The sequence below is a fragment of the Manis pentadactyla genome, chromosome 2 (assembly GCF_030020395.1).
Source record: "Manis pentadactyla isolate mManPen7 chromosome 2, mManPen7.hap1, whole genome shotgun sequence".
Classification (NCBI taxonomy): domain Eukaryota; kingdom Metazoa; phylum Chordata; class Mammalia; order Pholidota; family Manidae; genus Manis; species Manis pentadactyla.
Window position 1 is genome coordinate 13339417 of NC_080020.1, and position 20671 is coordinate 13360087.

At 44.5% G+C, this 20671-nt stretch overlaps 1 protein-coding gene across 5 annotated transcripts in view; it reads left to right on the forward strand.

Annotated features, from left to right (window-relative positions):
- The window catches only part of SPATA13 (spermatogenesis associated 13), a 167252-nt gene that overhangs the window by 123267 nt on the left and 23314 nt on the right, over window positions 1-20671 (forward strand). Inside the window, exon 1 of one of the 5 annotated variants that reach the window (XM_036917405.2) lies at window positions 1031-1228. The exons of 3 other annotated variants lie outside the window; for them this stretch is intronic. Coding sequence is in view for 1 of the 2 variants with exons in the window: in XM_036917403.2 (XP_036773298.2) it covers window positions 13395-13449 (55 nt within the window). In the remaining variant the exon portion in view is untranslated. Of the gene's footprint in view, window positions 1-1030; window positions 1229-12700; window positions 13450-20671 lie in introns of those variants that run through there. One more of the 5 variants, XM_036917403.2, reaches the window with a different exon arrangement.

Sequence of the window (20671 nt, forward strand, 5' to 3'; positions counted from 1 at the left end):
TTGAGTCCTCTTGCTTAGTTACTCAAAAACCAATCTACAAAAATGTGTGGAGCATCAATTATGAGGCAGGTACTATTTTTATCATCTGGAATACAGCAGAGAAGAAAGCATCACAGAAAGCTTACATTCTGCCACTTACACAGATTCAGTGAGTCGATAGGTAGGATTGTCTCAGGCAGTGCAGTGATGATTCTCTGGAGAAGATTCACGGGGGTAATATGGAGAGTGAGTAGGAACAGCATAGCAGGGGTGACCTGCTCTTCCTACGGAGGTGACGCTGGAGTCGAGACTTGAGAGATGAGCAGGAGGTGAAGATCAGAGGGAGGTGAGGTCCTGTCCCAGGCGAAGGAATGTCAGGTGCCCAGCACTGGGCAGAAACTTGCTGTGTCTGGGTGCAGTGGAGCCAGAGGACTGGTGCCCAGGGGCAAGGGCGGAGAGAGGGCGCTGCAGCCCAGGGTGCGGGCTGTGGCTAGACAGGAAGGGCATGGCCGCCTCAGCAAGGAGTCTGGGTTATTTTACCCTTAGCAAACGGGGGAAGGAGCTGCCAGCTGGGAAATGACGTGCTCTGACTTATGCCTTAGAGAAGCAGGACAGTTTGGGGGAGAAAAGGCAGAAGAAGGAAGGCTGATTTGAAGGTTATTGCACAAGGTCCAGTGGAGAAACAATGGTGGCAGTGACCACAAGGGACATTCATCCTCGGGTGCTCATTTTCCTAGCACACAAGGAAGCTAAAGTGGCTAGTCATGGTTTTAATTCAGTGGGTCCAGGGCTGTGACTTCTGGTGGAAGTACTTTTCTTGGGGTGAGTAAATTCAGTTTGGACAGCAGAGTTACTGGATGGGAAGAAAGTATTTTGCAAATCTGTCATTAAGTCAGCATAAGAAGCCACCCCTATGTTTACCCTTTGTTTCCGAAACCACCTGTTCTGGCTATGAGCAAACTTCACCGTCTTAGTTGGTCAGTACGCACACCACACCCAGGACAGCATTGCAACCTCAGGACCTGTTCCTAAGCTGCCGCCGTGACTTTGTTTCCATCGCACCATTACTCTGTTTGGTATGATCCCATGCTCTGGACGGTGACAAACCAGATGAAGCTAGTGACACTCCCGGGCACTGGCCTGCCACCAAAGTTTTGTCACTGGGGCGTCCTTAGGTGGAAGCAGTGTTGTGTGAGATGTCCTAACAGCGTATGAGGCCTTCAGCGAGATTCCAGCAGAGGCCTGACAGGTAAGAAAAACAATTCCAGATCTAGAATAAGTGTCTTTTCCAGTAAGGACAAATCAGCTACCCCTCTATTATGAAAAGGGTCCATTGTAATCAACTCTCCACAAGTAGCTGTCTGGTTCCTTTAAGGAACCCTGTCATTAACTTTGTTGAGGGGGACCCTGTGGTTCAGGCCAGGCCTGGCATCCATTTCTGCCACCCTGGCCATTTCTTTCTTTCTTTTTTATCCACTGAGTAAGCATCAAGATGACTAGGAACAAAGATGAACATTTACAGAGTGGGACATAATGTCCACACAATTATTAAACAACCTCTTTTGCAATAGGATTCACATGGGATACGACTGGGCATTCACATAAGATAGGCATTTTTTCACGCTTTGGCTGTATTCTGATAGACCTAATTATACTCCTTCCCCAAACCAGTCTGTTACCCACTTTATTCTTTCCAAATTCCTCCAAGCCATCAGCCAGGCCATTGACTCCTAACCATGAACCACAGAATCTAAATCCCTGCTGAGGCCATCTCTCCTTTCAAAGGAGAAGGGAGAGTATTGCTCAGATGTTACTACTGGGGGATTTCCCTTTCCTGGACACACAATTACCAAGTAAATGGTGGAAGATCCCGTTGCGGAAGGCTAGAACGTATAACTGTACTAGTGGGACACCTTCCCCAAGTTTATGGCTGCTGTTTCATAAAGAGGCCCTGGATCTGGGAACCAGCTTAGATCCGGGAGCTGAGCGATGGATGGCCCTTGATTCTCTGTCATGGTGGTGCAGGTCAGGCCTCTGCTCACCATATTTGGAGATTTCCTACTACACATATCAATACCTCAGTGGAGTTACCAGTTTTGTTCCTAGGGACCCTGTGATAAGTTAAGCACAACCTGAAGTCATGTGGCTCAGACCATCTCAGTGACCGAGCCAGCCCTGCGGCCTAGCACACACTATGCCTGCTTTTCCTGTGATGTGTCCCGCCTCCATGGAGGTCTTGGACTTCAGTGCCCAGAACTTCTCTCAGCAGCTTCCCTGCCAAGGGAGAGTAGGAGTGCATTGCTTACAAAAGGCCGCCATCTGGTTTAGGAGATACAGCCCCGGGGAGGGCGAGTCCATCATGGCCCAGCTCCAGCATTTCTAGCGCCTGCTGTTTGTATTCCTTCCTTTCCTCCGGCCAGGAGCTGGTCTCACCACCACCTTAGGAGTGGGCCAGGGTTCGGTCCAGGTTTCCATCCCGTCCCAGTGCTGCAGGGACGCCCAGCTTCATGAGTCATGTGTTGAATGCAAAATCTCAGGTAGACGCCACTCAAATGGATGCATTTGGTTTAATCTAAATTATGTTTGGTAAATGCAATGTGTGAATCTTGTTTGGATTCTGATACCAACAAATCAGCTCTAAAAATACCATTTTGAGGTAAGTGGAGAAATTTTCACATGGACTGAGTGAGTATTCAGTGAAGGAATTGTTAATTTTGTTAGTTAGAATAATGACAGTGTAGTTACATTTAAGGCATTGTTTGCCATGAGTACAAACTAAACTGTTTTGTGCAGGAAAAAATATGTGAGATTACTCTTAAAAGTTACTGTGAAATAGGAAAAACTGGTAACATTGACAATCATGGGTTCATCATATAATTTCTCTTTTGTATTTGTTTTTTCTGTAATAAAGGCTTTCAAAAATAAAGTGGGTTTCCTCCTCCCTGGTCAGGTGTTCTCAAAATCTCCACATCAAGAAATGCCCATGACTAAATTTTTCTCAAAATGTAGAAATTTGAACACAGTGATTTAATTTCTTTTGCGTAATGAAGACCTACTCCTTGTAAGTGAAAGCGAGCTCTCCCGTTTCACATCTGGCGCAGGGCTGTGCTGTGCCCATTTCTAGTCCTTGCTACTTCTCTCGTGCTTTATTTAGAGCACTGGCCTGAAAAAGGGGTCACGTGGAGCAGTCCGCAGTAATGCTTATGAGTGGGTGGGTGTGATAGTGAAATAACAGACTGCAGGTCATGAATCACTGTGGCCCTTCTAAGTGCCTTTATGAAATCCATGCTAGCCTGCCTGTAAAGACCCTGTTGATTTATTGGTGATGTTATCAGGGGCCATTCTTTTTCTCTAGGTCTTAGCTAGCGTGCCTGCACTGTGATAACTTTATCTTAGGGGATTGTCTTTACTGCCTTTTCCTTTCTTCATTTATGAGGCTCTTCTCTTACATCCGAAGCAAATTACATCATCACAGCCTGATTTTCCCATGCTTAATTCCTAGTCTGTTTTGGACAGATGCTCCTGATTTTCTCATACTTAATTCCTAGTTGCTTTTCAAAATTCTTATTCTTGTGTCTCTATTTGTCCTTTTTATACCCGTCCCCCCCATCGAGTTCAGATTGGTTTGCTCCTGTGATATAAACGAAGCGATTATCTTGATTGTCTCCCAGAAAGGAGAACATCGTGTTTCCTGAGCGGAAATCTTTATGGTTCACAAGCAAAGGACTAAAGCCCAACTGAAGTCAGTAGATTTTGGTATGGTATTTTTAAAAAGTGTATTTGTTACATTTTAAAAAAAACCTTTCAGTTAACCAATAAGTACTGTATTAGAGTATTTTGTATAATGGCAGGCCAAGAAAAATAACAGGATTAGGTACAGTAATAACTAAATATAAAAAATGGAGAAAGTGGAGAAAAGTTCTCTGAGAAGATACAAACATGATGATTGACTTGATTAGTCTTTTTATGGCTTTAAAAAATGTAAGTTACTTCAGTTATTGCTTCAATTGATGTTTTTCATGTTTTTATACCTCAATTTCTTAAGAATATAGTCACTTTTTGCAAGCTAGGAAAGAGAATCAAACTGAGCTGGTCTAGCCCTCCCATGACCTAGGCAAGAATCTCTGTCTTCAGAGGAACAGTATAATTTAAGTTGCTAACAATGGGGTTTTAAAACTCTAAATCATAACTACCGATCTACCTCTTTTTCATTAGGAAACAATAAAAAATCCAGTCTCTTAAAGGCCTGATATACGTAAACAACAACATGGTCTGTAAAGGACAGAATGACCCAAATTGTAACTGGCTAGCCTGTCTGTGAAGCACATCAGAGCTGACCAGTGATTGGTGGAGGGAGGACCTATTTTGAAAACCTACTCTGAGGTTTTAAAAATTTCTGGTTTGGCTAAGAATAAGAAAGCTAGTAAAAGACATCACAGACAGCTCTCCAACTGGTAATTGATTTACCAGAGCCTACCTCCAGAATACAAAGTCAGAGATAAGGGTGGGGAATAAGATAATTTAGAAACTTACAAAATAAATTACTTGATGATAAGAAATCCAACATACTGCATTGCCCCTTTTGCCTTTTGAGGAGGATTAAAGTTGAGGACTCTTTAGGAGGAACGTTCCCGAATTATAGAAAGCGGGATGGCAGCAGCGTTTCCCACCAAGTGACGTCCTGGTCCCCGCCACTGTGCTGCTCTGCGGCTACACAGATCAGATCCTGGGGAGGCTCGTCAGGAGCTGTTCCCAGGCCAGGAGATGAGAAGTCCGCTATTGTAAGCTCGGTTGACATCGGGGGTGGGCCCACTGGCCTTTACTGCCCGGCCGTAATTGTGATAACCGTCTGCCAGCAGCGCAGAGGGGTAGCGGCTCCCCGGTCCTAGGCCGGCCTGCCTAGGCCTTCCCCGTGCCGAGGAGGGCGCTGGCCCTCGCAGCGGCAGTGAGGGCTGCGGGCTGGGGCAGCGGCCACGTTGAACCCACAGGAACACAGGGGGTGCTGAATCGGTGACAACGCAGAAGGCCCAGCAGAAACGGTGCGCAGCGTCTTTGGAGCCCTCAGGGGCCCTGCCTGCCCGAAGCCAGCGCTGCGCTGTCTGTGGCCCCAGGCTGTGCACCCTGAACCCCACCCCGGACTCGCGGGAGCAGGGGCCGCCATGTGGCCGGGCACAGCTCGGACTGAAATGGTCCCCTGCCTCACCCGCCTTTTGCTCGTAAAGGTTTCCTACGCAGATTTAAGGTTGATTTATGTAGAGGGAAAAACAGTACTGGGACACTGACACTATCTTTAAACCTCAGTAATTTCTAAGTCCAGCTGGGGGTCACGTTAACGTTCCCCATCTCATGGCTGTTTGAGAACGACCTGGTTCACAGCGTGCAGTGGGTATTAGCCATCGTTACTACACAGGACTAAAGGGAAGTGCTCATTACACACGGGACCGGAGTAGTAGTGAGCAGTGAGGTGTGTTTGCAGCCAGAACTCTGAGTTCCTTCTTTAACTGTACCAACCAGCAGTTTCACCTCAGACAGGTCACTTCATCTTATGAGTAAAACTCTGGAACACCAATAGTCTATATGGACCAATATTCTGTTTAATTGTTATCCAAATGTAGGTTAAATTTAAAACGCATATCCTTAGGTTATTAGAAACAAGAGACCCAGCTGATTCTCTCGACTTAAAATTCTAGGCATTCTCTTAAGAATTTTCCGGATTATTACCCAGAGACTCCAATAAATTCTTGTTAAAGGGAAACAAAGAAAAACAATAGCAGGTGTTGAGGTCTGATACCTTGAAGTTATTTTAACTACTTTGTAAAACCGTTTTGTTGTATCTCTTACTGTTTGGATTATCTCTTGCCCTGTCTGCCTTTTGTTTTAATTTTTGTAGGAGAGCAAGTGAGGCTTTTATTTAGAGATAAAGCAGGAGGACAGAGCTCCGGGCTCACACAGGGAGGGAAGCCCCCGGGTGGTGCTTTGTCTAGGGGTTTTATAAGCAGTTGAGAGACAAAGGGCTGGGGATGTACACCTGCTAAGTGGTCCCAAAATGTTTATCTTTGAAGAGACATTAAGTTTCTAATTAGTGTTCCTGGTGATTTACAACAAACTGACTGCTCTGATTTTCTCCCAGAATAGCAGCTTCCTGGTCTGGAAGCATATCACTCAAGACTGTTTTACTCCCAACGTGGGCTGTGTTATTGTCTGTTTGTTAAAGAGTATTTTAAGAAACTTACTTTTTAATTAATTGGGTTTCAAAATGCAATCTTATTTTCAAGATGGAATCCTTCCTGTTTTTACTAGTTGTTTTGGGCTTGCTTGTTAATTGCCCAGGTTGCAAATCACTTGACTAGGGCTGGAGGAAGAAAAGCAGCACCTGGGTAAAGTCAGAAAAATAAACTGGGCCCCCCAGCAGCCAAAGCAAATCTTACAATGGATTATCTTGCTTTGTTTTTTCCGGAGGCCCTCACCCTACTCTGTCTAAGATCACAGTCCCTGTCTCACTCCCCCCTCTACAGATGGAGACCCTAGCTACTGCTAGGGAAAGGGGGTGATTACTGCTCTGGCTGCTTCCTGCTGAGAGGGGGCACAGTAAAGGGTGCAGTTAGGTCCCCATCACTGGTCAGTTGGGAGGGCCTCGGGAGATGGGCACTTCCACCTTGGACTCCCTTCCCATCACCATTTGCAGTTTTATGGCTTCTAGGCAAGATAGAATAAATCGTGTTATTAGGTTAAGTAAATGGGCCAAATATTAATATGAGAATGATTAGCCCGATAAGTAGAATACATTTCCACCAAAAGGTTTTAGAAACCCAGCTTCATAGTGTAGTAGTCCGTGGGACTTCTGGGCCTGACATAGCTTGGACTTGCTTTCGGAGGTCCTGGAGTGTATCAGAGACATTTTGTGAATAATTTGGAATGTTCACACAATACTCAACTTTAATTATGGCACAGGTTCCGCCTGTGCTGCTGTTAAGATTTCTAGTGCCATTCTATTTTGTGTAACTGCTTGGTGCATTAGTTTTACTTTAGTAAAAAGGCCTTTTCAGTAAAATTGGTTAAGGATTTGATATGCCAAATTACATCTTCTAAACCCAGAGATGGTATAAAAATGGAGGCTAGGTGATCATACCAATGAAAAACACTCCTTCCTAGTCCATCGATGTTGGAGGCTTGGAAAGTTTGCAGGGTGTGGGATGTTCTTACCCAACATCCTTGCAGCCAAGAAGAAGTTTAGTTACTACACTTACTCAGTTCACTCGTTCTTAACAACCATGTTAGATTATTTACAAAACCTTCACTAAATATGACAAAGCCAAGCCTCTCTTTAAGCGTTTTTTCTTTTGAAAGATTTAAACCAGGCTGTATTGCAGAAGACAAATTTCTGTCTCAGAGAGTCTAGTTTAAAAAACTCCCAGTTTTTGAGGATAATTATGAACCAAATAAGTAGAATAGATTTCTAATAAAGGGATTTAGAAAAACAGTTTTATATTGTAGTAGTCCACAGGACTTTTGACCATTTTCCTTCCTTGTGGCAAAATAAATTTAGCTGCATAACCTTATTCTATTGTATACTTCTCTCTCCATCAAAGAGTTTGTATTGAGGCCAGGCTTGTGTGCAGAAGAAGATAAAACACTTCTTTTTCAGGGTTTGGGGATCAAATTGTTCCCAATTCTTCAGAATGCATGCCAGAGGCATGTCTGGCTTTAAACTTAAGGAGGATGCTTCCATCTCTGAAATTATCCGGGATGAGCCCCCCAAAATTATGCTGGGGTTCTTGCTCGTGGAATCAAAGAATGAACTTCACAAACACTCAAGGTAGGAGAGTAAGTGAGAGGCTTTTATTTAGATAAATCAAGAGGACAGAGCTCCCAGCTCACGCCAGGAGGGGACAAGAGAGTCCCCCATGTCTGCCTTTTAAAAGTTTCCTTTCAGTAATGAATCAGAGAAAAAATAGGAGGTCAGACCTTACTTGTTTAGCACTTATTGAGAGTGATGGATAGCAGAGTTCTCAGGAAAGCTGGTTGAAGTATTGGCAACATAAAGCTTGTCTTGTTAAGTGTGGATGTCATGTGTCTGGTCTGGACTTCATCTTCCTTTCCCATCCTGCTCTGTACTCTAATACCAGGACACTGGGCGTTGGTTGTATTTATTTGTGAAACAAGGTGATTCCGTCTCTTTAGACAAGTACTTGCAGTAAAAATCTCTTCCTGTCTTCTAACACTGTATGCACTAAGATCACTCCCTTCTGAGCGTGCTGTGAGACGGTATGGATTCAGCAGCCAGAGGAATTTAGAAACTAGGAAAGGGTGCCGTATACTTGCAAATGTAGACACTGGTGAGGTGCCTGCAGCTCTTAGAGATTATCTCAGTGGTATTTCATGCCTCATCATTGCCTGTAATGAAGATTTCATAAAAGGAACATAATTGTTCTAGTCCCTGTCTCAGAAAAACATAATAAAATTTTTACTATCTTCCAAGCAGACTCTTGAATTTATCATTGAACATGTAAAAACATTCTCAGTTCCAAAATTTTATTTGTTCAAATCTTTCTATACTACTAGAATTCAAAAGTAAAAAAATTTTCAAAATACATATCTAATACTAACATAGGGTTTTAGAAGAAAAAATATTACAAGTCAGAGGAAGGAAAGCAAGAGATCTAAATATGTAGCAAGCACTACCAAGTGCCTATAATGTGTAGATGTTACTGATCTTGCAGAAGAGGAGTGCAAGGCTTACAAATAATTCGGCTACGTTTCCTTACTCAGCTAAGCAGGATGGATGTCATAGGTGGTGGAGCTGGTGTTTAAACCAGCTCAGATTCACTTGGAAGCCCAGATTGCTTTTGTTCCACTATCTCCCAGGTGTTGTGTTTTTCCTTCACAAACACACAGTTACTTCACTAATATGCACAGAAGTCTATCTGTCTGGATAGCCCTTTATTAAAACAAAGAAAAAAGCAAAATTCATCCAGTACCTATTTTACTCTTGTTGTGTTTGAAACATTCTTGGTCTTAAGGGTCCAAACACAAACAGATAAATATAGGAAACAGATGAAATAGGTACTAGGCTTGGAAGGATTAAAAAACTAACATGTTGCTTACAGAAGCCAGAAAAAGCAGGGATACTCCATCTTTAAAAGGGCAATTTTATGTTAGTTTCTGAATGCGTATGCATTCTAGTCTGTGCCTGTGAATAGTGTCTCTCTCTTTGGAGCCATTTTTGGAGATATGGAATAGGGTATGGCATAGGGGGTATGGAATAGGGTAAATGGAAGGGTTTGTTCAAGCCATGGAGAAGACATTTTCCATCATTTTGTGTGTTCACTTCTACATTACCTCAAGTTGAAAGGCAATGGCTTTGAAGATATGAAAAGAGGCACTTTTTCATCATCGCTGTCTTCAGTTGTGCAGCGGGTAGTTCTCACCCAGCATGTTCTTGCAGCTTGGGCTCCATTTCCTGTGTGCTCTGTGTGATTGCTTCCTGCCCTTCTGTGGTAAGGAGTCTGGCTGCTGAAGGATGTTTCAGTAAGACCTAAATTACGTCTCGTTGGGCATGTGTGAGCAGGCAGCACACTGAAACAGCGTCTGTAGTTGGACATCACTATGTGCTAGAAAATGTACGGTTAAATGTTGAATATCTGTCGAATACCATGACCTGTACATTAACGATAATGGTTGTCTTTAATACATTCAGAGTAAAGGGATCAGTCTGGATACTCAATTATTTATGCTAATGGAGAAGGGAGCATTTGGTCTGAATAACTGATAGCAAATGCAGCAATTACTTCCTGTTAAGGAATCCTGCATCCCAGCTGTAGGAATTGCAGCCCCCTCTCAGCAATGGGGCCAGGAAATGAGTATCCCCAAAACCCTTGCTATGTTAGCTTGATTCTGGGTAGTCATTGCTCATGTGGGAATTTGGACCACGGCTTTGTCCAGCCAGGGGGAGGGCCTTCCTTGGTTCTTGGCTGGTGTGGCACCCATCCCAACTTTTCTAAAGTTGACAAGAGTGCCATGCCGAAGAATACCCTCCTGTGCCTATTCTGTAGTCCTTGGTAATGGGTCCTGTCCTAGTGAGGACGTCACGTTCCTAGGATATCCCTAGGTTAAGGATGCCTCTGTACCATGTAGGGAGATTGCTGCTTTGATGAAGCGGCGGCGGCTGGGGAACTCGTTGCTGAGTGGGTGACCAGTGCTAGTAAGGTTTTTGCACAAAATCAGAAGGTGGTCATACAAGAAAAAAGGTGTGGGGAAATTCAGACCTACATGGAACCTTAACCACAACCTGTTCAGTCTCAAGAAATGGTCCTGGAGAGGCAAAGCAGTGACCACCGGTTTTAGTTTGAGGGTATCACTGCTAATTTAACTCTCTAATCATTTGTGACATTTCTATTCCATATGTATGTATGTAAATATGGACCTTACACCACTTTGCCAAATATAACTTCAATTTTACTGTATAGTATAAAAATGATCATAACATCTCATGTGTTTTCCACTTTTATCTTCTCTGATTTCTAAATATTTGATATTAACATATAATTTGGATTTCTCCACTCCCCTACAGGACTGATCTTTGCTTAATCTTTTCAGGGTTGCCAGTTACCACTGTAACTTCCCTTCCTGACCATGTAGTGTAGGTGGTATCTTACCCAATGAGAATAGGTTAATGTGTGTGTTGTGGGATAGGGTGGAGTTTAAGACTTCTCTCAACTATGCTTAAGGTGTTTGTTGCAGTGTTCTTACTGACCTGGTAAATACAGGCTCTCATCACTAAAAAAATATTTTAAAGCTAAAAATCAAACCTCCTCTGTAGCTTTTTCCAAAATATCTTAGAAGGGTTGTTGGATTGAAGTCCTTTAAGAAGATGCCTCATTTAAATGCAATTTTTATTTACTTTTTTTCTTTTTATCTTTGTTTTGAGTGTGCAATAAAGTAAGTTTCCTTCATGAATACCTTTGATTAAAGGTCCTAAAATCCCAAGGATCTCAGCTAGTGCCCTGACCCCATCTCTACATTTAGAAAAAGTCCTTGGGAAAACAGAAGCTATCTTCTGGACCAGCTGCCAATGAAAAGCGAGTGAGCAAAAAACAGTATTAAGGAAACGTGGAAAAAGGATCCTTCTTTTTGAAAACTTGCAGTTTTAACCAAAATTTAAAAAAAGGGGGAAGAAGAAAACACTGGGTGTTATTTGCCTTCTGCTGGAGTTTAAGCTTTGTTAGAAAGGACAACCATCAGAAATTAATTCCCCTTTTCACTGCTTTGTATCCCAATATTCAGCATTTCACTTCTTCATTGTAACTAAACCAGGTCTGCCTGGTTCATTGCATGAACTTCATTCACTTCTGAATTGTTGAAGGAAAGCACACGAGTGGTCAAGATGCTGCCTCAGGGCAAAGGGCTGCTTGAATTGCCTGGAACATCACTTCTCACACTGGAATGGGCGTTTCAACGCCTTAGATCTTGTTGAAATGCAGGTTCTGATCATACAGAGCTGGGTGAGGCCGGAGAACCGTCGCGGCTAACCAGCCCCCACTGCTGCCGGTTCAGGGACCACACTGGGCAGCAAGACAAGCGCACGTCTCTGAGGGCAGTAATGTGTGCTGTGGTAAAAGGAGAGTTTTGTAGCCAAATAAGTTTAGAAGTTCTTTGTTAAATAAGGGTACACTGATGTCATTATTTGGTCTTTCTCAAGACTGTGGTTACTGATGTATCCTGTGGATTTCCAAGAGGTAGATACAGCATACTGTAGTTTTCAAACTTTTAACATAGACCATGTTGTGCAACTAGTATTTCCTGTGGTACATAGGAGACTTCACCTAATAGAGAGTAGTCTGCTTTGAAAAACAACTTCAAGTCTTTTGAGTCCATATTTTAAGTACTACCTTTGTTAAGAATAGATATGTCTCTATTGAATGATCTATCTATTTAAAATTTTCTGACTTTTAAATTATTTTTTAAAAATACTTGCAAAGGAAAGATCTGAAGCTAATCTGGTTTTGTGAGTGTGATTTTCTGCATGTTGTGCTTGGGTACGTGCATTTCCCCTTTGTTGTGGATTATTAAAGCCATGAGTTTCCCAGAAAACATTCTTCAGTTGAATTTAAGGTGCACCAAGTCAACAGAAAGAGCCACAAATACTGAAGTTAAGAACAGCCTACGGTATAGCACATAGTCACCATGGGTGTTAAAAATCATTCAGTTGCCTATTGAATTCGTGCTGTGAATTCTCTGGGAGCAGTTAGCATGTTATTATGGTCCTCAGGTTTTGGGGAGTAACAGCAGCATGATTGTAATGTTTATTAATTCCTAACAAAGTGCCAATATTGTTCTAAACAGGTTGTAGTATATTCTCAGTAACCCTTAGAGGATTACTGGTGCCCAGTTATGCCCACTCCATAGGCCAGAAACTGAGCTTCCTACAGACTTGGAAACTTCCCTTCCTGGAGTTATGGTAGAGCAGATTTTGAACCCAGACAGTCTGACTCTAAAGCCCATCACTGTAAAGCATGCATTTACTAATTTGGCACTATCATTTTTTAACCATCAATTAATGGAGGTTAACCTTGTCATCACCACTTTTCATATATCAACTTCATAAAGTTAAAAAGTTCATAACGTTAAAAAGGCGCAACGTCTTCCTGTCATGGAGAAATTGAAGGAAGCACAGTGTTTGTTAACAATTGTTATTTCACAATATAAAAGAAAGACTTGCTCATTCTAGGTATTTTGGGAAATAACAAAAAGCACAGATGAAATAAGTAACCCATATGTCATCCAGAGAAACCCTCTTTTAAAAAAAAAGCAATGATTTTCTTCATTATAGAGGGTATGTACTTACATAGCAAAAGATATGCCTATTTCTTTAACATAGTAGAATGTATATATGTATAAATGTACATATATATTTAAACTCTTAAAGTGACTTCATAAATTTAGTTAACATAATGCACATTTTTATCATGCCATAGTGTGAAATCCCAACTACATTTTTGAAGTCAGCAACCTCCACTTTTTCTCCTATATAATAAGATACCTTTTAAAAGCTCTCTGGAAGTGTAACTCAGACTTTGGGACTGTAATAAAGGCAGCAAATGCATTTATTCCACCTCCACTGAAGGCTCTTGACCACACCTGATGTGCTCGCTGTGTGCTTGGGTTTGATGTGTGTAGGTTTTGCCTTGGTTTTGAATTTTCTCCCAGACTTCCCTGAGATGTCTGGAGCCACTAACCCCAGCTGCACAGAGCAAACTGTCAGTTCCTAAGCCGGCTCTGGCCGGGAGTGTGCACAGCGTCAAAGCAGTGAATAAGCAATTTCTGCAGTTTCCGTATCTCAGAGCCTGTGTGATTCTTCGTGATGCTCAGTCACAGCCCAGTCCTGCTCTGAATGTGGCTGGTTTTCAAACAGAAGGATGGTAGCTAGAGGGGAAATAGCAAGATTTTGGAGTCTGGAAAGCCTTCACATGGGTATGTGTGCAGAGAATGAATTCTTATCTCGTGGCAATGTTACTGATTCGGCTCTTCGCTTTCAAGTTGCGGTGCTTGGCTCTTCTCTGCTGCCTGTCAGATGCAAGTGTGCGTGTGAAAGCTCACTCGTCCTGGTCCTCTGTCCTGGAGATTTTTATCTGTGGACAAAGTAAACCAGAGACTGGTTTTGTTTGTGGCATAGCAGTTAATATGAAATAGAAAAGAGTAAGAATCAAGCATGAATGACCCTTTGTGAGTTATATAGATCTGACTTTGATTTGCTGGATTTTGCTTCTATTATATGAAATTCCTTTATACAGGCGTCACTATTTGGATATATAAAAATTGTTCTTGCTGATCTAGGGTGTGGAGGCTATGAATTGATTTTTGAAAAGTAGCTGTTTACTCTCTTCAAAAGTGAGATTGCCCGTCTCCTGTTGTTGTATGGCTTCTTATCTCATCCTTTTCAATATTTTTGCAAGATTGTCAGCTAAACTAGTTCCTTTTTAAATGAAAGGAATGGGATACAGTCACACTAGGAAGTCACAGATTGTAATCCAGGTGTTCTTAAAAGGGAGTAAGAGAAAAAATACTCACAGAAAGAATTTTAGCTGACTGATACACACGGATACAATAGGGTGATTTAAAAAGTCTTGTCTCTGTTTTTGCCTTAAGTCAATGCCAGTAACTCAAACTGACAGGAACGGAATGGCAGATGGCAGCCTGAAGGCGGACCCGGGCTCGCCTGAGCACTGCTGTTTGTAGTTCGTGCTTCCTCCTTGGTTTGATTCGTTTTCTGTGCTGGCTGACAGCAGACAGGGATGTGGTTATGGCCTCTGTGTCTGGCTGATAAAAAAAAAAAAAAAAAAACAAGACCAGCACGTACTCCATTTCCCTAATGAAAATACAGGAAAAAAACAAAGGTTGCCCTCAGAACATAGATGTGCCCAGAAGTGACTCTGCGTGTTGCCTTGAGTAACTGTGTACAATGGCCCAGGTGGCTGGCATGGTCCTCGGGGGTCTGGACGGGGACCGAGGGGGGCCGGCTGCCCTGCTCATCTTGAGCACCCGTGGGGGGGTCTGTGTTCACTCCAGCCGGGCAAGCCTGCTGCTCCTCCCTCCCACATTCCTCCACGCCGCAGGCATGGTTCCCAGTCCTTCCCACACTCGGGCGAAGGCCAAGGGAGGCCTGACCCGGCCCCTGGCTCTCAGTGGAATGCTCTGGATGGAGCTAAAGAGACAAAGCATGTCAGAAAGGTCTGCTGGAGGCCCCGCTCCCCCTTGCACCACGGGTGCTGCCGGCTCCAGCCCTGGCATCACAGGTGGCTCTGGGCCTTTGACGCGCCTGGCTCTAAGGAGGAAGAAGGAGCTCTCTCTGCCTGTCTGACTGGGAAGGTCCATTCTGTAGGAATCTTTTCTTTTCCTGCTCTAAACATTTGCTGGTTCAGTGCTCCAAAGACTACCTTTCACACACCCGCTCTGGTAAGCATACATATAATGGAAGTGACAGCAAACACAGTATTTAACCAACTTTAAATGATATGTCAGCATAAAATATAGAGCTTCCTAAATGGGTTCTATTTTATTTGAGAGCCCTGAGTGGGCAGGGGGCGGAGGGAGGGGGGTGCTGTTGGGCTCTGAGTGACAGCCTGGCAGCGCTCAGGCTGCTTCTCTGGGGAGCAGGCCAGGGGAGGGGGGCCCTGGGGTGGGTAGCCAGCAGGCTGAGGTCCTGTCCGCGGGAGCTGAGGCCAGGACAGGGGCAGGCGCATGGGCAGGATCATTTTGGAGCCAGACAGCCCTACAACTTGGGAGCATTTACTTCACATCTTTGAGCCACAATTTCCTCCTCTCTAAATGGACTGTAATAATTCCGGGATGCTTATGAGGCTTGAATGACATGATTTATATTAAGCGCTTAGCTCAGTGCCTGGTACACACTGAGTTATTCCAGGGATGCGGTGAAACCAGACAGGCTTGCTCAGGGCTTGTGCAACCACCCGAGATGTAGCTGTCAGGACCTGGAAGTGGGGGTGGGGCAAGACCCAGCCTAGAGATCCCTTGGGGAGCAGCCGCACAGAGGGGAGGGCTCAGAGTGGGCACACCGGCAGGGGCTGTGTGGCAGATCCGGGAGCCATGGTCAGAGCCAGAAACCCCAGGAGGAGCCCCAGCTTACTAAGAAGGAAAAACAGACTTGGAAAGACAAGCTAACTTTCAAACATGAGGCTTGTGGCGAGACACAGAGATACCCAGACCCTAAAACCGCAGGCTCTAGCTGGAGCTGGACAGAGGGCGAGCTTCCAGGAGGAGGACCTGGGGCTGCAGGCTGAGGACTCCGCAGCGATGGTGCTCCTAGGAGAGAGTGAAAGGGAGACCAGGGGCCTTGCATGCATGGGCTCCTGGCCCAGACCCTCCTGTCTTAGGGCTCTGAATACCCATTTTACAGGTGAACACGGGCACACCCTTTTTTTAAATGAGGTAGCTTGACTATGATGCAACTCTAGGGCAAGTTTTGGCTCTAAATTGAGGGAAAATTATTCATAGATAGTTTAAAACAAAACATGTAAAACTATTTGTAGAAACAAAATCCACTTACAGCGGTTTGATGTAAACTTAGCTCCGTTACAGCGTGACTCACTCATGCAGTGGTTCTGGGCAGCAGAGGTCAACAGCAGCCCCAAGTTGAGCATAGATGTAAAGCTGTTCGCTGTGCAGTTATTTTCAACAGACCTGAGGACGTTATAAAAGGTTACCAGTGAAGGTTAGCATGTCCATTTCTTAGGACCCTTTCTGATTTTCTTATTGTCAGTACGTTTCAAAGATTCAAAACTACTATTTATGGAAAATGGTTTAAAAGCATAGATTAGGCATAATAGTGACTTTCCTGACAGTAACATTTTAAAGTTCTCGATATGAAAGGTTTCATGCTTTAATTCTATCAGCTGACACTGACTAATAAGCAAATTTCTTACCCCTGGGGAAAGTCATGGCTGGTGTAGGAGAGGGGGCAGATATCAGGAACCAAGCACATTACCAGCTAAGCAGCTCACAAATAATAACAGTATAAGTTTGACCACTATTTTAAAAGAGGTAAGCCTAACATGCTTCTAGAACCTCAGAGGCGGATTATTACCACAGAGGGTCAGGGAGTAATAGGGAGGAAGCCAGAAAGTCATGGAACTGACTCATCATCACCCAGAAGTCAGAGCAAAAGCTGCCTTGAAGGATGAGCCAGCATTTGATTGGCAGTGCGGTGGGGGAGGGGTTTGCTCCAGGCGGAGAGGTCAGCATGGCCAGAAGGATTTTGTTCTTCTGGTGAACGCTGGGGACGTTCCGTGTCCAAAGTGGCTAACCGGTGAGTACCGAGTTGCCAGCCAGTGAGATAGAACTTGGTGCCCTCCAGCTCTGGCTTGCTGCCTGGATAGGCAGCAGAGCTCCTATGTCCTGGGACAGAACTGCCCGGGGGTTAAGTAAGCTTGGTGTTTAAGTTCCCACAGTTCCCAAATGTAGTCAGGCATCAGAATCACTTTTGAAAGAAGATTCTTGGCAAACATCCCCACCTCTCCTCCCCACGCCCCTCAAGAATGTGGTTCTGTGGTCCAGTATAGGACAGGAATCTTTATTTTTATAAACATTCCCCATGTGATTGGATGCCATCAACCCCGTGTGTTTGGGAACCACTGAAGAGGAACGGTCTGGAAGTAGTATAGCATGTTTTGACCTTGAAGGTCAACCCTCTGTGACCTGGTCCGTTCCCCTGTGTGTGTATCTCGGTGGCTAGGGAGCTGCTTGTGGTGATGAGGGTTTTGGCGCACAGTTTCAGCAGCGGCCCCTTGAAAGCTGCTCGGGGCTCTGAACACAAGCTGCTTGCCCGCCCACCTGCGTTTGCCATTTCCGTTTTGAAGATGGGAAGCGAGAATGGCTTATCTCAAACCTGAGGAAGTCTGCGTGATCAGCAAGAGGTTTTCTAAAATGCATGTTTTTAACAGATGATTCTCAGTGCGGGAATTTCCCTGCAGTCACTCCTGTTTTCATGGGGGAAATCCCCGCAGAGGAGCTACGGCAGCTGGGAGGCGTGCTGCTCCTCAGGTGCCACCAGGGAAAGAGCCACCGTCCATGCTGCCTGCTTGCCGGGTGCCTGATGATGAAGCCTACTGTGCTAGTTCTTACTTACCTTATTTAACAAAACACTTGGACACCTGTCAGCCTGTGACAAAACTCGGTCCACTCTCCCTCCCCACAAGCCCTGAGAGACAGGTCAGAGAGGTGGCGTTTTCTCAGTTACAGATGAGATAGCAGAGACGCAGAGAGCCTGGGACCTTTTTTATGGTGACCTACAGGGACCCCAAACCAAAGTCTTTGGACTTCTCTTTCAGTACTTTTGAAATTCCTTCACTCTGATCCTAAGCCCTTAATTGTGTAAAAACAAGCCAGATGGGGAACAGACATCTTGCATGTCCTGAGACATGGGCTGTGGCCTGTTTTCTCTGTGTGTAAATCATACTCCTAAAGGAAGTCCTTATCCTTTAGCATATGTTATAAAACAGTTTTCCATTGTTGGTGATGTTTGATACTTCCTGTGATAAAAATTCACCTTTAGAAGCAGTTGTCAGGTCTCTTCATAAATGTAAGGTCAAGTTCAGACAGAAGAATGTCTGCTGCTTTCCTGAGGAATGTGAAAGCTGTTGATTGTTGACCTTTTTAGAAAACTTGTATCATCTCTAATTGTATTTGTAGCAAGTCCCCCTGACTTAAAAAACGGCATGTCATCCATGGATATGTGGTTCTGTCCAGCTGTTGTTCAAGCTGCTTGTGACCAGGGCTGGAAGTGTGGACAGGGACTTTTCCTCAGACGGCACCTGCAGCTAGGAGAGGTGATCAGTTCATCCAGGAAGTAGGCCATGATTTGGAGGAAAGGAGAATTCAGAGGCTGAATCTTAAGGTACAGCTATCTACAGGACAGGGATGGTTAGGGGACAGATGGTACCCCAGGGAGAAGGTGGTCCCGTACAACATCCGTGAAACCCAGGATGACAGCTTCTGTGACGATTACACAAGTTACAAGCTCATTTAAATTTAGCATATTTGTACATATTTACCATATGGAAAAGGTGTGGTTTTGTCTAAGAATCATCGCCAGCCAGAGGCATGTGCTAAGAGTCAGTATGCAGTACTTTGAGATGATAAAGGATGTCCTCACTGGGCTTGACTACAGCTTTAAGAACTGCGGGAAGAGAACATACCTTACCTGCTCTGGCATTGCTATAGCCAGGAATTTGAGGCTCTAAAAGCAATTTCAGTTTGCAACAGTATTTGCCTCACATTTGAAAGTTTTTTCAAAAGCGTTTTCCATACCTGTTTATTCAACCAAAGAAATAATAACAGTTCATGAGGATGTGGAGAAATTGGAATCCTGTGCACTGTCGGTGAGAACATGGAATGGTGTGCGGCCATGTAGAAACAGTCTGCAGTTCCTCAAGAAGTTAAAGTAGAACCACCCCATGATCTGGCAGCCCCACACAATTCAAAACAGGGTCTCAGAGATTTGCACACCCATGTTCATTGCATTATCTTTCATACAATGTGCACTGTTGGCATCATTATTCATAATTGCCAGTAAGTGGAGGCAGCCCATAGGGACACCAACAGATGAATGGAAAAAGAAAACAGGGTCCACCCATACAATGGAATATTATTCCATCTTAAAAAAGGAAGGAAACTGATACATGCAACTATGTGGATGAGCCTTGAGGACATTACCCTAGGTGAAATAAGCCAGTTACAAAAGGACACATACTGGATGATTCCACTGCTGTGAAGTATCTAAAGGAGTCAAACTCATACAAACCAAAAGTGGAAAGATGGTTGCCAGGAAATGGAGGAAGGAGGGAGAATCCGTGTTTAATGGGCATGAAGTTGCAGTTTTGCAAGATGAAAGGAGTTCTGGAGGTGAGCCAGACGCCAGGGTGGAGGTCCTTAATGCCGCTGGGCTGCACACTCAAATGGTGATGATGGTTGATTTCAATTGTATGTTGTTACTGTGGAAAGAAGGAATTCAATTCACTCTCTTATGATTAGAATATATTCACTTCCAATTTTGCTGAAGTACAGTTTGAGAATTTATAGTAGTTCTACATCATAGAAAGTTCCCCTAAATAAAGTCACCATTACTGATCTGTAGTTGAAGATTCCACAGCCACTGAAGTGAAGTGACCCTGCAGTCATCTGGGGAGGAAGTGACCAGGCAGAGTGTGGACAGCGGGCTTTGCATGGACGGGACCCAGCCACCCGTGGTGGTTTGTTGTCTGGGCCAAGGTGCAGGGGGTGCCCAGTGTTTGGGCACACAGTGGGAGATAATGATTGTTTAAGTAGGGTGGGGTCAGATTGCAGAGGGCCTTGAAATGCTGCAGAAGAATATTGTAATTCTGCAATAAATACTTGCTATGTAATTCCTTGTGAAAATGATGAAACCACTGTTTTAGAGTTTCCCATGGAAGTAACTCATAGGATACGGTGGCAGGGGTGGGGGTGCCGAGGGTGCTTTCGGCTTCTGGCCCAGCCCGTGTATTGCCCAAAGTGCTGAATGTCTTGGAACGTTGGTTTCCTCGTCAGCGATTTGTGGTTCCATTGAAAAGTGTTCATGGAGTGTCTTCTGTATGTCAGGTGTGCTAGGCACTGGGGATACAAAAACAGACTCCAGCCCTTCCCTAAAGTTACGGTCTCGGACGGGAAGCACATATGAATAGACAGTGAGTATGGGGGGAATACTAGACGACAGCGCTGTGCACAGGTACAGCCTCAAGGTGTAGCGTCACTTCCTCACATAGGACCTCGATGCTGAAAAATCCACCTCCAAAAGGTGCATGTACATCAGAGAACCAAAACACAGGGAGTCATCAACTTCGAAGGAACTTGAAAATCATGAAAGTAGTTAAGGTCATGAAAGGATGAGGGTAGGACAGAAAGCCCAGCCAGGCCCTGGCAGGCCCAGTTTGGACCAGGGAGTGGGAGCAGGGAGGAGAGGTGCACCAAAGGAGCGGAGGAGCAGTGAGTGGGATGTACGAGCCCTGGGGCGTGGGTGGCATGTTACCACTGAGAACAAAGGTGGTGCTGGGGGGGCTGTGGCACCCAGTGAGTAGGGGTGGGTGACCTTGGCATGGGGCCCTGCTTCTCCCAGTGGTGTGTGGTGTTGGAGCTGGGGTTTACTGATCCGTGAACTGGGAAA